Genomic DNA, 17,373 nt, shown 5'->3' on the forward strand with positions numbered 1-17,373 from the left:
TGTCTGAAGCAAGCACACCTGTGAGAAATGCCTGTTTTCACTCCCATCCCACACACTCAACCAGACACCGCCGGGCCACCCCCGACACACGTGTCTGAGGGAGGCTGAGGAAAACAGATACCTCCAGGAGCCACATATTATTTCCGGATGTGCAAGCCAGACAACCCTGGAAAGGGGGTCAGGGAACTGGAGTGCCTGCCAACATCCCCAGTCTCCCTGCAGGAAAACACTCCCATGGCAAAACTCCTTTGTAAGAAAAGCTTTATTGCTGCAATGAGACGTCCCAGTGTATAGCACAAACCCCTCTGTACAGAGAATTTTTCAAGTGGTAATACTGAGAACCAGTGAACATACACAAAAGAATACAAAACTAGACATTTAGATCACTAGAAACTTTCTAAGGTAAGCAAAATTTCAAATGTGAAGTGCCTTTTAGAAACTACACCACACATGCCAGTGTAAATTTGGTTTACCAATCAATTTCTATAAACATTGCATCTAACTGTGCATTGATCAACTGCACTTCAACAGCTACTTCCAAGACAAAGATAAATGCTTTTAGTTCCCTATGTTTTGGTCTTTCCTTGGGCTAGAAATGGAAACTGCATGTTTCATACCAGATTCAAAAGGGAAAGCAATTCAAGCGCGTATTTGCCTCTAGCCACATCCAGAGCCGTGTGGATCTCACCCGGTTGGTCCCAGCCCTTCTCCAACCCTGAAGCCCACACCAGGGGTGCAGAGGCAGCCCCAGATCATGCAGACATCACCTGAGGCTCCCAAACTGGCCCAGCTACCTGAGGCCTGCATGCCTGTGGCCAGGTAGGACACATGTGCAGGTTTGAAAACTAGGCCTACACGACTGCGAGTGGACTGAAACAAAAAGGGGAAAAACATTAGAGGCCTGGAGTAGGAAGAGACCTTTTATAAAGTTTTCAGGAAATCCTCACAATAAACTTGGGCACAAAGACCAAATTGCTGAGGCCAGAAGCCTACTTATGGTACTATGACTTATGGGGAGTAGAGGCCAAATCAGAGAGGGCTGGCTAGTGATACCCCAGACACTTGCCTCTTCCCCTTTCCTGGCCTACAAGTACCAGGCCTCTTGGCCCTGAGACCTCATTCTGGGTTTCTATATGGGTCAACCAAATGCCATCCTTTCACTAAAGCCAGGTGCAAAATGAGGGGTGGGGGGGGGGAAGCTGGTGAGTACACAGCACCCAAAAGAATCGAGAGAGCAAGTTTTCCGAGGCCACAGGAACACTGGCAGAGCCGGTGGCCACACCAGACGGGAGTACCACATCCCCGCCAGGCTTCATGCTTCACTGCTAGATGCAGGGGGCTAGAAGGGTCTGATGAATCAGGAGCTGAACTAGAACCTTCAAGAAAAGAAAAGGCAAGGGGGTGGCCATGTGCCCCACCAGGAGGGGAAAGAAGAATGTGTGTGGACTGTCCACAGTGAGGCCAGAAATGATGAGATGGTGTTAGGCAGAAAAGAAGGGAGAGGGCTTCCCATGAGAATCTGGTTGGGCATGGGAGGGGTACAGGGCTCAGTTATCAAGGCACCTTTGCCATAGTGGGGTGCCAGCTACACTGGGTGGGCTGCCCAGGGGCTGTCCCTACCTAACTACTTTCCTATCTACAGGATGTCTTGGTGCTTTTCAAGTTCAGCATAAGGGGTTCCATTTGTGAAGTGGGGATTCACACTTAGGAAATCTATCCTGGTCTTCACCTGAAACACCCATTTACTGCTGGGTGGCAGGAACAAGTACACAAAACCAGGGGCCTTGCCTGGGCAGTTCCTAAGGGACACTGGCAGGGCTGACCTGGGATTCAGCTCCCCTGAGTGGACAGTCTGTGGTTGTCTGGGGTCCCCAGGCTGAGAAGGGGTACGGGTAATTGCACTTCAGGGCACAGTGAACATAGGCATGGGCTGGATGTGGCCTGGGAGAAAAGGGAGGCTGCCCTATTTTCAGGAGCTGGCTATGGCTGGACAGTGCCTGCCTGGCCAGAGGAAGGCCACAGCAGAGCCACTCCACAGACTAAGACCTGTGTTGCCAAGGAATCAGACACTGGCTTGGAGAAGACAAAAGGATAAAGCCTGCTACTTTTAAGCCCACATCATAGCTTAGAGATCCTTCAGCCTCCTGGCCTTCAAAACGAACTCCAGGGCTTTCACTCTGAAAGGCAAAGAAATCACCTTGTGCCTGCTTCATCCCCTTAGCAGGACAAACGAAACACCTAAGGCCCAGAGAGACTGAAGGCAGGACCCCCAGCATCTCCCATCTCCTCCCTGCAGGCTGGGTGAGAGAGTGGCCTGGAAAGGAAGCATCTGCGCTACTTACATTGGGTTTCAGGCCCCCCGGCAACTTTCCCGGAGGTAACTATTTGCCTGGAACTAGGAAACTGGATTTTAAAAACATAATTTTAAGCAGACTTTTTAGAAGGACAAGGCCATTTGATGGTAGTGATTTTGGTTTTGTTTTATGAAAATGGTACAGGTGGTAATCCCTGATGACAGAATGGACTGAGAGTGGGGCCAAGGGCCCCGAATGATCCTGTCTGTTCAGTCCGGTTAAGGCGACAGCTGGGCGGGCGTGTGGCCAGGGAGCAGTGGCACAGCAGACCCTGGCAGTTTGCTCACACCTGGCCCTCGTCCCAGAGCCAGCCCGCCTGCCTCGTGGCCCTGGCAGTGACTCCACAGAACCTCCCCGAGCAGAAACCGCATGGTGGGCCAGCGCTCATCTTGCACGCAAGAGAGAACCTGCAGTGCACACACCCCAGCCAGGGTGGCACATGGCTGCTCTTTCAATGTGAAGCCAGCACCAACTGGAGAGATTTAACTATAAAGGAATATTTTTAAAATATTCAGTTTTGTTATCATTATTCACTTCCTCTCTTTCCATTTAGATCTCATAAACTGTTCTTTTTCAGTGTTGACAAAAAAGAAACATACAGGGCAGCTCTATGAAATAACACCTTGTCATAAAACAGGCCCAAAAGCATAGGAATCATGCTTTAATTGCCATTTAGCATCCATTAATTCCCATGAGATCTGTGATTTAAAAAGCCTCTGGCCTGCTTGTCCTGTCTTAAAGTCATGAGTCTATTTTATGAACAAAACGAATGCCACGCTTCTTAGCATATATAAGGCAAAATGGGTTTTTGATCTCTCATGATGTAAAGGAGATACAAAGGTAACGAAGGAAAGATTTTTAAATGAGACTTTTTTTGAGTGTCAATCCCACTGGACACACATATTACAAAATAAAGATTTTCTTCTGTAAAGTGCTGTTTGCTCAGTGAATCACGCGCCACCACAGAACACCACAGCCCCACCTGCTCAAGAGCATGGAGGAGGCTGCATCGGCAAAGGGTGGGCAGGAGTCTATGTTTGGGGGTCTGTTTCAATACCATCTCCTGGGGTTCACCGTGGTGCAGAGGGAATCCTCTCATCGTGGCTAGACATTCCCCAATGCTCTGCTCCAGGCTGGGGACTGCTGCAAGCTGGAGGCAGCTGCGGATCAGGGCCTGGGCGCCCCTGCTCCTGCTCTTCCCTTGGGATTGGCATTTTATTCTCTCATTCTGCTCAAGACCATGGGCAGGAACTCTGCTGGCTCCCCCTCAGGTCATCGTGGGGTCTTCCACCTTCCCACAGAGCTGCCAGGCAGAGGCAGTACCCAGGTATGCCCGGCCCACAGGAGGATTTTCTAGGAGACTACGGAAGGTTTAGAAAAAGAGAAGCCACTATAGTCACCTGTCCAGTCTATGCTATTAAAGGACATAAGAAAGGTATACAATTGGCAGTAAACAATTTCCTTCGGCTCTTCATGGATGTCCAGGAAAATGACAACCCACACACAATCAGACGTGAATGATTTCTGCTCCAGTGTCTTCAGGCTCTGTGCAACAAGAAGAGTTTGTGTCGGAATAACAGATTCCACGTCCATGTTTATTTTCAAAGTTGGGCTCTGCTAGTGGAGATTTTTCAAAAATATTCTTTTTGCTTGTTTCTGGACAGTTTTGAACATAGATCACTCTATTATAGGCCTTGAGTCTCTTCCACAATTGCACATACACTTTACATTGAACATACATAAAAAGAAGTCCTCCGGTGAAGCCGATGGCCACAACCACCAATTTAGTCCAAAAGGGCCATTCTAGGATTCCTGGAAGGGAAAAACTCAGCCTATTAGATTTTATTTAAGATCTGAAGTAAAGAAAAACACAACTTCTGAACTTCCCATAATCAACTGATTCTGTTGTTGTGGTTGTTTAAGAGATGCAGTCTTGCTATATGTTCCCCAGGCTGGAGCGCAGTGGCTATTCACAGGTGTGATCATGGCACACTACAGCCTTGAACTCCTGAGCCCCCAGCAATCCTCCATTCCTCAGCCTCCTAAGTATCTGGGACTACAAGACTGCACAACTGACCAATGGATTCACAACTCATCCAATGTTGCTTAGTCAAAGAAGAGTGGAAGACAGTGCCCAGCTACTTCCTGCTTTTCCAGGACGCAGTCTGCAGATTCTCATGTTCCAGAATATGAACTCTCCTGACTGGGTTTCAAAAACTACCACCACAGCAAAAGAAACGCCAAAAAGGGGTCTGCTGCCTTCTAACTGATGTCCCTCCTCCAGAAACCCAGACGTTTTTGGCTGACTGGAAAATCCTCTGACCCCAGGACTCCTGTGAGCTATCCCGGCCCCTGTGCTGAGCTTGCTCTTCAGCCTGAGAACTCACCTGTTGCCTGCCCCTGCTTGATCTCCTCAGCGGTACGGTCAATGAGCACATATAAGGACCAGACCACACACGTGATAGCAATGATGTGGAATGTCACTGAGCACATGATCTTCCTGCGCTCGCTGGACGTCATCTGCAACTTCTCCCACTAGAAAAACAACACAAAGTGTGAGGCTCAGGCTTCTGGAAAAGGGCGCCGGTGGGGTGAGAGCATTGTAGGCAGGTAAGATTGGCTTTCCACCCCACTTCTCCCTTCCCAAACTAGATGCATTCCCACAAGTTTGTTCTCCTAAAACCACTTGGCTTCAACCAGGTACCAGGTGCAGCCAACGTTCTATGCAATGAAAAGAAGCCGGGATCAAGATGAATGTTGAACTACCATCAAAAATCCCCTTGTCTGCTTATTCTTGCAAGCAGACAAAAAATGGCCTGATAAAGAATTCTATGATTTCAGTCCTAATGAACACAGTATGTTGGCCCAGGACCCAGGTGCTATGTTTTAAGTCTCCCTGATGTGCTGACTGGCATGGACGAGCGGAAGAAGAGGGTTGATGATGCCACAACACACTAGCAGATGGGTCACACTACATTGTGAAGGTGAATGGCAGAAGACGCTCACTCTTTGGTCCTTGCTACTTTGGCAGCAACAGCTCGAAATCGACGCTAAGAGTTCCTGGTACAAGCAGACTCTGCTAGTCCCATCTCCTCTAGGAGCTCATTAATTTACTCCAAATAGCCAGACTTTCTTTTTCATTTACTGGTTTCCGAATCGGGAGAAAACACATAAAGGTAGAGAGAAAGAACAATGTGTAAACACTCTGCACATATCCTTTGCCAACCCTAGTCACAGGCTCTTTCCAGATGGGTCTATGCAGGGTAGTTGAAAATAGAGCCTAAAAGACTTCCTATATTGAGAGATTAGCATAGAGTAGGCACCCAATAAATTACAAGGCTTCTACTGGGCAAAACTTTTTAAGCAGTTTGCGCAAGCCTTCTCTAACATCTGGTTGTTTTCTGCTGGGATTTTATACACTAGCAAGTTCCCTGGTCTTCCTACCTATAACACAGAGTCAGTGCCTCAGTGCCCCATGCTTCCTGCTACTCCTACAACACACGTAGCTTGACACCCTGTTAATGCTCACCCTCACCTTTCTAGGGTATGCTTTACTCCACAGACAGCTTGACCTCTCTAAACTCCTTTCACTCTGCCTGCAAATCCTAGTAATCCTTCAAGAACTGCTCTAAAACCCAAACACCCTGTGAGGCTACCATCGCTCCACTTCCCCAGCACTCTAGCCTATAACGAGCATTTCCTTTTCTGAATGACTGATATGCTCTACCAGCACATCGTTTAGTATTTAATTGGCTAGTACTTGATGATGTGACTTATCTTGCAATTTATATATTAATGTTCTGGGATAGGAACAGTCTTTTATTCTTCCAGACAAAACCGTTTGTGCTGGGCATCTAGAGAGATGTATGAAACAGTCAACATTTAAATAGAAAGCCAGTGCTTTGGACAAAGCTCCTCTCAGAGGGCACAGCGACATGGGTCTCCAGACAGCTGCGTGTCATGCAACGCCTGTGGGTCCTTTCTGAAGACAGCTGCACATCTTGCAACGTTTGTGCTTTCTTTCTTTTCCCTATCCACCTACTCACGCTCCCATCCAGCAAATACTTATGGGTATATACAAATAAATTTACTGTGTACTACACTGTGCTGGGTGCTGAGGAGATACTAATCTCCAACAGACAGTCCTAATCAGAAAGGCAGGACGTCAACAGTTAGTACGTATAAAATTAGGTCCTAAGATATGTCACAAACAGTCTGTGGTTAAAGGCTAGATGACTGACACCGACAAGCAAGCAGTCTTACTTTGAAGGGAAAAGAAGGATTATGAATGGTCAGAAAGAGCTTCTTCCTGAGGAGGGGGACTTGAAAATCGGCACCAGAAACAACAATCTCTACAATGCAAATGTAAGCACCAGCCCCAACTTTTTAAGGAAATGAACGTAGGCAAGCCATGACCTCATAACCTGAGACACCAGCTCTCTGGGGGTCACTGGTTTCAGGAAGGGTGAAGCATCCCTTCCTCCCACGTACTTTTCTCAGCGGTTTCAGCTTGGTCTCCATGATGAACTCATACTTGCAGAGCTCGCAGCAGCGCGTGTCAGAGCTCTTGATCCACTGCTGCAGGCAGGCCTGGTGCACGAAGTGGAGGCTTCCTGTGCAGTGGCAGGGGGTGATCAGGGGGCTCTCATCATCTCCTTCACAGTGGCAGATCCTATAGTGGAAGGAAAACCCGTCATTCCAAGGAGAGTCCCATGACAGGGAAGCTGATGCTTCAGTGGCAGGTCAATCCCCCCAAAGGAAACTCAGAAACAAACATTACAGAAGTGACTACGGGCACAAAAACATAGAAACACAAATGAAAACAATCACTACAAACTAAAAATTTCTAGCTTACCGCACCAACATGGAAAGTCTGGAGGGCATTTGGCAACAGAAAGGAAAAAATGATGTAAGAAATGACAAAGCAGTCATTTTTTGATATGACATGAGAACTTCACTGAAAGATGAATTTAAAGCAACATAGAATCATTTTTGAGAACATAAGATGGTAAAATAATTAGAGGAAAAATTTCTACGTAAAATAAAACCAGCATTCCAACTTCTAAAAATACTAGTGGCTTTAAATGATATTTGCTTTTTAGCTATAATCACTGAATTTACCTTCATACCCCACAACTATGTATTTCTGTCGTCTCTCAGGAAGTAAACAAATATCACAGTACCTCTCCTAGACCTAAAACACTCACCATTACAAGATGCTGCAATTTCATCTCTTTTTCTTGGGACTACTAACAGCAGTAAGTGAGAAATTAACTTGAAAGCACTCTCTATTTCCAAGAATTATGCACCAAGATGTAGCTATTAGCCTGAAGGAACTTAACAGGCTTTTAAGAAACAGAGGAGTCTTTTCCAGCAGCTAGAGAACAGTTTGGGGCACCCGTCCTCTGGAAGGAGCCAGGCTCTCAGGCTGTTTGTTTTAGTGAGGGGGTCTCTGATCCAAATGTTAGAAATGATGACAGTTGGCACTAAGGAGTGGAGACTGGGGAAAGGTCAGAATGAGGAGGGCAGAAGAGTCATGACAAAAAGTGAATTATGGAGGCCAGACAAGGATGCTGCATAAGGGAAGACAAAGGGGGGAAACAGAGTTAGGACGGGACATAGGTTGGCTACACCCCAGTTAAAAGGAAGGAAGGAAGGAGCTACTGGAGAACAGCCAGTCCTCACACACCTTTTGGGGGTGGGTGGGGAGCAAGGGTTAAAAAAGAGGCTGGGAGATGCAACAATGCTTAAAATCTGGACCATCAGGCTGGAAAGCTGGAGATACTAGTTTCTTTCTTCCAGTTTCTTTATGCAAAGTCTACTTATTTTTAGTTTAGAAGAGTCAGCTTGGCCTTTAATATGTGTAGCTTCTTCCTCTTTTTTTTTTTTTTTTGTTGTTTTCTTAGACGGAGTTTCACTCTTGTTGCCCAGGCTGGAGTGCAGTGGTGCAATCTCAGCTCACTGCAACCTCCGCCTCCTGGGTTCAAGCAATTCTCCTGCCTCAGCCTCCTGAGTAGCTGGGATTACAGGCGCCCACCACCACGCCCGGCTAATTTTTGTATTTTTAGTAGAGACGGGGTTTCGCCATGTTGGCCAGGCTGGTCTCAAACTCCTGACCTCAGGTGATCCACCCGCCTCAGCCTCCCAAATTGCTGGGATTACAGGCGTGAGCCACCACGCCCAGCCAGCTTCTTCCTCTTTTACTATTTGTGAAACTATCTTGGGACTCACATCATAAAAATTTTTTCAAATGATACTGATACTCCATTCTTCTGGAGAAAACAATCAACCCACAACTGGTTACAACTTCCTATTACTTCATTTTCCTGAAACTTCACATATTAAAGCAAGATGAGGCTCCCAATGAGAGCAGAGATGGCTAGAATGGCACTTCCTGGCAAACCAACCTGCAGACATCCCCTGATGTGGACACAGGAGATATGGGGGGTAATTTTTCAGAGAAGGGAGAAGGACAATCCAGGTCGCTGTCCTTTTCCGTGGAGCAGAGAGGCGCCCGAAGAACCCTACTCTTCAGTTTTGCAGATGTGCTGTCCTCAAAGACATCGTCATCTCCCATCTCGTCAGAGCAGAAGCCCATACTCCCTGCCAGCCCGCTGGAGGACTTGGCAGTGTGCAGGCGAGCGGCACAGCTCTCCAGCTCATGGAACCTGTGCAGGCTGCTGGCGCTCGAGCCGTGCGAGAGTGAGAACAGGTACCGGAGCAGTCGCCGGCTTCGGGACGTGGCCTCGCCATCTGCCTTCTCTTCCAGCAGCAGGCCGGGCCTGCCCCGCTTGCCAGCTTCCACCTCTGAGGCAGTTGAGCGACTGACAGAAAGGCATGAAACACAAGAATGTTTGGAATTGCCAAGAGGTTTGTGGTTCACGGTTCTTTTTTCTTTATGATGAAACCTGTTAGTTCTGAGACACGGATCTTGAGGGAGTATTAATTTTCCTTCAGAACAAGTTCTTTCCACATAGGCAAAACTTTCTGAAGTATCCTGCGCCTTCTCACCCACATCATTGAGGGACCTTGAGAACTTCAGTGTTCTTCTGGCTTTGGTATTCTTAGCAGGCTTCAAGGCCTGGACCCATTCTGAACCAAAGGAATTTCTCTTTGATGCCTGTGACGCATCCTTACAGATAACTGTCACAGTGAACCCTTGTGTCAGAGAACTCTGGCAGTGAGGAGCTTTCAAGACAACAGCAGACTGCACGGAACTGTGGTGACAACACTCAGAAAACACTGCACTGGAACTGCATGCAGAACAGTGGGATAAAAGCACAGAAAGTAAAAACAATTTTAAAAGAGAATAGACATCATAGTGAGGAAATGAGACTAGCATGGATAACTTGGTGAGCAAACCACACATAAAACTGGGCCAACTGTTTAGACCAAAGGCACATTGAATAAGCAAATGGAAATTCAAGGACCTACAGACACTAATGCTTATTTCTGGCTGCACACTGATCATGGCAGCATCTGAAGCAGAGTGTTACCTGCAGATGTCCTGGCTGGATGGCGTGATAGAAGTGCGAGAGAAGGATGACACCGGAGCCGGAGCTGATGCTGACGGAGGACTCCCAGCCTGCAATGACAGACCTCTGGTCAGTGTTCAGGGAAGAGCCAAGGGGATTGTGTGCACTGTCTCCTGAACGGTGACAGGTAGGAACCCTAGAAATGTCTGCTGTTTCCCGCTGCTCAATGAGTAACACAAATTAGATCCCTCTAAGCCTTGGCAAAACAAATCAAATATCGCTATTTTTTTCCTATCTGTGGATAAAAGTGTAAGAAATGTCTGAGGCTATGGAACACCACTACTAATCTCCTGCAGGTCCAGTGGCCATTTATTTTCTAAGCATCTAAATTGAATTAGTTCATACATAAGTCAAGACACCAAGTACTACAAGTTATCATACAAATGCCAAAGAAATATGAGGCCCCAGGCCTGCCAGCACTGGCTTCCCCAGCACTGTCTCCTAGTTCCAGAGATCACCAAGGCTGGTAGATTTAAGAGCTCTCTGCCACCTCACAACCTCATGCACAGTGCCAGATGCTCCCTGTGTTCCACAAAACCCCACTGCCCGGCCACAGCTCTTCATATAAAACGGAGTCCAGACCACCTGACATTGGGGGACACCAATCCACAGCTCAACCAGGGGCCAAGGTAGAGCACAGAATGCTCCCAATAGGTCTAATCTTGAAACTGTAAATTAAGAAAAATAATCAAGAAAATTTAGATTTGAAAGACGTACAGCAAGAGGTCATGGGATAGAATACAGCCTCTGAGGTGGTGAATAGTCAAACTTAGAGAAAAAATCTAGGAAGGAAAGGAAGCACCGCAGTGAGGACAGAAATGGACAGAGAGAAATAGGGACAGTGAGTGGCACTGAGCTGAAGATGTGCCACCACCGCTAGAGGGCTCCAGACTTCCACGCCAGCCTCGGATTTCCCAGGCTCCACAGCCCCACAGACCTATGCATATTCATAAAAAAGCATTTGTCCCTCCTTAAGACAGTGAGCCTGAGTGAGAATCTGCTCCATGCAACCCCAACAGCCCCAGGAAAACAGTGCCATGAGTCTGTTATCACTGGAAACGCTGTATCACCACCTACCTTCTGCAGGCCCACCTGCATGGCCCTTGGCCCTGACTCCTTGATACAAAGGAGCTCCACCCTGGCCCACCATTCCCCGACTGAGGCCTAGTCCCTACTCTTTCTAAGTGCCATCCCCAAGGGTGCACTCTCATCCTGGAACTCCACCTATGGGACCCCCGACCTTGGTCAGCAACCAGAACAGATATAGCCATTGCCCGGAAACTCCTCCTCCTCCTACGCCTCACAGCAAATGAAGCAGCCTGGAGAGAGCCAGGAAAGCACTCGGATTAAGGCACCCACCCCATGGCTGCTCCCACTCCCAGTGCAGAGATTCAACGCCACTTTAATCCAAGTCCACCTGAAGAAACAAGATCCAAGAAGCTCCTCGTCAGCATGCTTCAGTGTACGCTGAGATCACGCTGTGCCACTCCATAAGCACATCTTTGAATTCACCAAATAATCTACGTTTATTTTCTAACTGAATATGCATACGGGCATGGCGTATACGGTCTTTAAAAGCATTAGAGGTCAAAGTTCTTAGGAATCTAAAGTTTACTTGGACACATGAAAACAGCATCCTTGAAATAACCCTCCCATCACTACCTTTGTCAATATTCTTCCTAAAACAAAATGAGAGACATCTCGGGATGCCTATGGACACTATGCTCTGACATTCCTTGCATCCTCTAGGCCTGACTGCATAAGCCATTGTCCTCTTTCTTCAACTGCCTTAGACACTGTCCTCTTTCTCCAGCATCCTCCACTTGGGGCACCCATCACTGGCTCCACCTGCCCCAGAGATGAGCACTCAAGGCCTTTTAGTATCATGGGCTTTACTGTTTATACCACAAGGGAGCAGACTGAGAGGGTATCCATGCTAAGGTCCCCAAACTCCTACAGTTCCCCTGTTCTCTGACATTTAGTCCTAATACTATTCTGGGACTGAAAGTCTTCCTGTACTTATTGCTCTCTTCTGTTACTTCTGAGGATGACCAGCTCTGTTCAACACACATAGGCAAGGCTGAAATGTGTCATGGAGACCACAGCCTGATCATGGTGTATCGCAGAGAAGTGAGTGTCTTCATCATCTGTCCCCAGATAGACTTGGAGGAAGAAATACCCACCAATATCAACATGCTTGCCCCTCATTGCTATGAGGTCGCTTCTTCCTCTGTATTGCTGGGTCAAGCATAGTCCCTGGAACTGAGGTATTGAAGGAAGCTCCCTCCCTTCAAGGGATGGCAGCAGAGGAAAGTACCTCTAAGATAAGAGCATGGTCCTCTGGAAACCACATGTACTTTCCTGTATTCTGAAGGGAAGGCAAACCCTGTGGGAGAAGGTGGGGTCTCATCTGGCAAATCGTGCCCAATCACGGTCAGTGTCCTGAGAAGAGGCAGGTTTCTGATGGGAAACTAAAGTTCTGAACTCCAGTACTAAACTACAAGTAATCCATGTCAAAAAGTGTACTCTGGGATAACGATTCCATTCTTGCATGCCCATGATGAGGAGCCAGGCCTGACGGTAGGAGGGCAGAGCCTCGTAACAGAATAAAGCCTGGATCTAGGAAGCAGCCATGCCAGGCACACACATAGCAGGACGTATGTTCATTTCCCTGTGTGATTCCCCGTGTGTGTGCACTTGTAGCAGATGTCAAGGCCAGCATGACAGTAAGAGCAGACCCAAGGAGGAAAAGAGTTCAGGGAGGGCTGGGGAGATTCTGCCCTGCTCAATTTTACATAGGAAACAGGAAACAGCCTTGGCATCCTCTGCCTACATTTCTGCTCTCATTTCACCCTTTCCAATCTTATGAAAACATTACAGGATAACTCTCAGCAGGTATGTCCAGTCCAATCCTCATCAAGCCTCCCAACGACAAAGAGTCTCTCTTCTTATTAGATCATAAAATTTTAAGAAAAATTTAAAAATCTACTTACTGTTATTTTACATAAATATAAACTTCAACAAATGCTAACTCCTCCAATAAAAGCAAGAAAATCAGTGAGATTTGTGGGGTCACCACAGCTCCCAGAAGAGGCTCCTTCTGTCACTATCTAAAGAACAGCAAACATTTCAAAGGTCAGAACCAATCCATATGCAGAACGGTCAAGAAAACAATTTTAAAGAGCTTTATTTGTTGCTGCTATAGAGCTGAGAGAAATCTATCAACCAACAAAGATCTAAAAGACTGGCTGATCAACAAAAAAATGAAGCTGACAGCTTCAAATATGGTTCCATGGTCAGATTCTGGAAGCCAGTGTAGTCAAAGGCCAGCAATCTCCTCTTAGGCGCTCTGTAGGACAGGACCTTACTAGATGGGACAGGACCTCACTAGATGGGACAGGACCAGCCTGTTCTGCTCTTTCTGAAAGCAGCAGACAGTGTGGCATGTGGGAGCTGGGGGCAGTACTAGCCTCAGCCATCTGTACCATACAAAACTCCGGAGAACACCTACAGTCTCCTCTCCATAGGATCAGACCACACACGACTCGACAATTACTAATAAAAGTGCAAATGTTCATCATGCAAAAATCCAAATGTTTCAAGAAAACTTAGGCCCTCTGTTCCTGAAGTTTTTTGTGGGTTGCCAAATGACAGACTTTTCAGTCATGAAAAGGAATATAAAGCAATCTCATTACAAAAAAAAAAAATTCTTCTAAAAATCCCCCCTTCTTAAGATGTTGTAATTAATTATGCCAAAACAAACCTCTGGATTTCTATCCAAGCCTAAATACCAGTTTATTTTATTTCTTAGAAATGATAAATACTTTTCGACAATTTGCTACATCCAAGTCTCTTAGTGGCTGGCTTTCTTATCAAATTCACAGTTTTAAATGACTTTAACAAGGTTGCCAAAGAATATATGGAGAAAAAAAACCTTTCCATATATCCTTGGCAAAAACTGGCATTCCCCTTTTCTGTTCCCTTCTGAGAGTGCCTGCTGTCACTGGAGCAGCTATAGCAGTGTGCTTACCCAGCTGATATCGCACACATCCTTCTCACTGCAGAACACCAGCGCGCCTTCCTTGGCCTCTGGTGCCTTCTGCCAGGTTACTGCCCAGCCTCCTCTATTACCCATGCCCCTCATTTTCTGTGCAACCATCGACTGGGCCTTCTTTTCACTTATCAGCAAAGCTACTTTTAAACATTTGGGTCTCAGACGCCTAACAAAAGCAGATTTGCCCATCTGATTTATCTCAAAAGGGAGAGGGCCACAGGAATGATCTGTTTGGGTGAGCTTGTTTTTAGGCAAGGAGGAACGTGAAGAGGGGCTGGATAAGGAAGGTTAAGAGGCCAGAAGAGCTCATGGTTACAACTGACCACCAATTTCAGTACTGCAAATCAATGACTTAGCAGAAACAACGGGAAAAGATGCACACACGGCTCTCAAAACATGAAAAGATGCTTCACTTCTCTCACAATGAGAAATACAAATTAAAACTACAATGAGATACCATCATCAGCCAAGAAAATTAATCAAATAATATGTGTTGGCAGAAGTGTTGAAGCAGGTATGCTTATACATTGCTGGTGGGAAAGCAAATGGTAAACCTCCTCAGGATGACAACTGCCCTCAGGAAAACAAAGACACATATACTTTGTCTCGGCAATTCTTTTAGGAATTCATTCTCACACACCTGTGGGAAGAAGTTTGTACACTGCACTAGTTTGTGACAGCAAAGGGCTGGAATCACCCTAAATGCCCATCACCTTGGAGCTGAGGCAACACTGTTCCATCTACAAAAAGAAATACCAGCAGTCATTTAAAAAATGGGAAAAGTTCTCATTATGTCCAGTAATGAACACACAAAGTTAAAGAAGCAGAGAGAGGCACCACTGCCATCTGTGCTCGGGTTGCAGAGACTACCCAGGACGGAGACGAGGGAACTTGGATGGAGGGACATGGACTTGTCACAGAGACCCACAAAACCATAATGCTACTTTACACTGAGCAACATTTCCCAAACAGAAATTCATTTTTAAAATAACATGTGATTGATGATTTAAAAAAGTAAAACAAAACTGCAGAAGCACAACCAACTGCAATGACTTTCCAACTTTGGGATGACAGGTAAAGAAATCAATGTAGTGAGTGACGACCTATGTTTTTAAAAGTACAATAAAATAGAATATGCCAGAATGCATCTGACATAAAATGGATAAAGTCTTCTGAGGTAATTCTGTCTCTCAGATGTGTATGTAAAAGTGAACTGGGTTTCAATATAAAAGCTGCTTCTTACTTTGGATCATGGTCAAAGTCACTTGAAAGTCACTGACTGACTGTATTTCTACACAGAAAATACAAACTATCAAAAGAAAGAAAAGAAGAAGGTGGCTAAATCAAGAGATCATGTTGGCTGTTGGCCCAGAGGCTCTAGAAGCAAATGGCTCTTACAGATCTCTAGAAAGGAGGTTTTCCTCTACATGGAAAGCATTTGCCACTCATATAAGGGGTGTGTTGCTATGTAAACAAAACTTAGTGGCTTAAAACTACACAAATGTATCACTTCACAATTCCCATAGACTAGCGCATGCTGAGATTCTCTGCTCTGGTCAGTCTCCCTCCTTCCTGGAGGCCTCGGGAGAACTGTGTTTACACATTCTCTCGAGTTGTTGGCAGAACACAGCTCCCTGAAGCTTGAGGGCCCTCCGAGTTGTTGGCAGAACACAGCTCCCTGAAGCTTGAGGACTGAGGGCCGGTCTGCTGGCTGACTCCACCTGGGGCAGGCCACATGCATCTGCAGTCACATGACCCCTCCCATCTTCAAAGCCCACTTGTGCTATCAATCTCTCTGACTTCCCTTTCTGCCACCAGAGAACGTTCTCTGCTTTTTAAGCACTCACGGGATTCCATTGGGCCCATATCTATAACCCCAAATAATCTCCCTTATTTTAAGGTCAACTGTGCCACACAACACAACATGATCATAGGAGTAATAATAGCAATGCATTCCCAGGTTCCAGGCAATTGTGGGGACATTTTTGGGGACCATTTTAGAAATCTTGCTCACCAGATCACTTTTTTATTTGTGCTTCCTGCTCATGAGGTTGCTAGCGGTTACTGCCCTCCCACTTCCAAACTAAGAGATAGAGATCTGCTCCTAACTGCCAACTCAGCAGGCCTGACTTCATACCACAGAGCCAAATAAACTCACTTGGTGTTTACATACTGCACTGTGCAGACTGAGATTACATCTTACCAAACTTTCTGCTTAGCACAGAAGTTACTCCGTCAAACCAATGCTTCATTATGAGTAACTCTGCTTTCAATAAATAAATATCCAGTTGTATTCAACTTCAAAAATGAGCCACAATTAAAAGAAAAGAGGCCATTCTGTGGCTTTTCTGCGGCTTGCTCTGATAAATACATGTTGGCATATGAAGGGCTGTGCCAAGAACAAGCTTTCACAAAGGCAATTAATTAAAACTGACCATTAAAAAAGTAAGTATATACAATATACGATTCACAGAGATAAAAACTACTGAATGCTAATGATTTCCATTATAAATGACTCATTAGCATTGCTTAGCAAGTAGCATTAACATGGAATTCTTTTCTATAGTGGCCTTTTAAAGGGAGTTAGAATACTTGAGTAGCAATAAATCCCCAGAACAAAGAGGGGCATATATTACAGCACTGGTGGAGGGGACAGAAGGCCACAGCTGAAGCTGCTTTGTCAGGGCTGTCTTCCTCCATGCTACAGCTGAGGATCTTGCAAATATAATTTGTTTTCAATAAATTACATTGAAGACAATGATTTCTGAGCAAAGGTGGCTTCACAGTCCCAGAAACTACAGCTGTAACCATATAAAAATTCAAAATCACCAGAAATAACATGGTGAAAGGGGCTGTGTTTGTGAGTTACTTATCACTCAAAAGGACCCTTTACTACTATTGATTTCCTTTAAATATTGACCTTTTCAAATATAGTCAAAATACATTTTCATTGCCAAGAGGCAATAAAATATTTCCTCTGAGAGAATTCTGGGGCAGTGGCCAAAGCACTGGCTTTTGACCCCAAAGTCTCCCCTCTATGTCCTGGGGCCAGTCCACTGAGCACACTACCGAGCAGGAGTTTAATCATTTAAAAAATGAGGTCAACAATCTACAGGGCTGCTACCAGGATCAAATAAGTCAGAGGAGATGCATAAATGCAGCATACACCACTCCAGGCACACCTCCAGTGTGGAGCAAGACTTCCATTGACTACCACTCTTGACTCTTGATGACCTAGAAAGTAAACCTGCAGGTCTCATGTCTGCTACAAAACGCCTCATTCCAACCAAGGTGACCACTGTCCACCCACCTGGGAAGAAAACAGCTTCTGCTCAGGCTACTCATCTGGCCAGCCCTGACCCAAGATGCACAGAGCTCTAAGAGTGAACCCTGAGCCACGGAGCATACTACTGACAAAAACATGGCAGGC

The 17,373-nt window shown here is 46.0% G+C and overlaps 1 protein-coding gene across 28 annotated transcripts in view; it reads right to left on the reverse strand.

The window, feature by feature from the left end:
• Positions 1-244: 244 nt before the first annotated feature.
• The window catches only part of MARCHF8 (membrane associated ring-CH-type finger 8), a 143,528-nt gene continuing 126,399 nt past the window's right edge, over positions 245-17,373 (reverse strand). For 14 of the 28 annotated variants that reach the window (XM_015146923.2, XM_077946326.1, XM_077946335.1 and 11 more), the window contains 5 exons: positions 9,851-9,939; positions 8,762-9,607; positions 6,846-7,026; positions 4,742-4,889; positions 245-4,166 (listed from right to left, as the gene is read on the reverse strand). In XM_015146923.2, the coding sequence (XP_015002409.2) occupies positions 3,862-4,166; positions 4,742-4,889; positions 6,846-7,026; positions 8,762-9,607; positions 9,851-9,939 (1,569 nt within the window). In that variant the 3' untranslated portion in view covers positions 245-3,861. The remainder of the gene's footprint in view (positions 4,167-4,741; positions 4,890-6,845; positions 7,027-8,761; positions 9,608-9,850; positions 9,940-17,373) is intronic. The other 14 variants (XM_015146928.2, XM_077946339.1, XM_077946346.1 and 11 more) reach the window with 1 other exon arrangement.

Source organism: Macaca mulatta, chromosome 9 (genome assembly GCF_049350105.2).
Source record: "Macaca mulatta isolate MMU2019108-1 chromosome 9, T2T-MMU8v2.0, whole genome shotgun sequence".
Lineage (NCBI taxonomy): Eukaryota > Metazoa > Chordata > Mammalia > Primates > Cercopithecidae > Macaca > Macaca mulatta.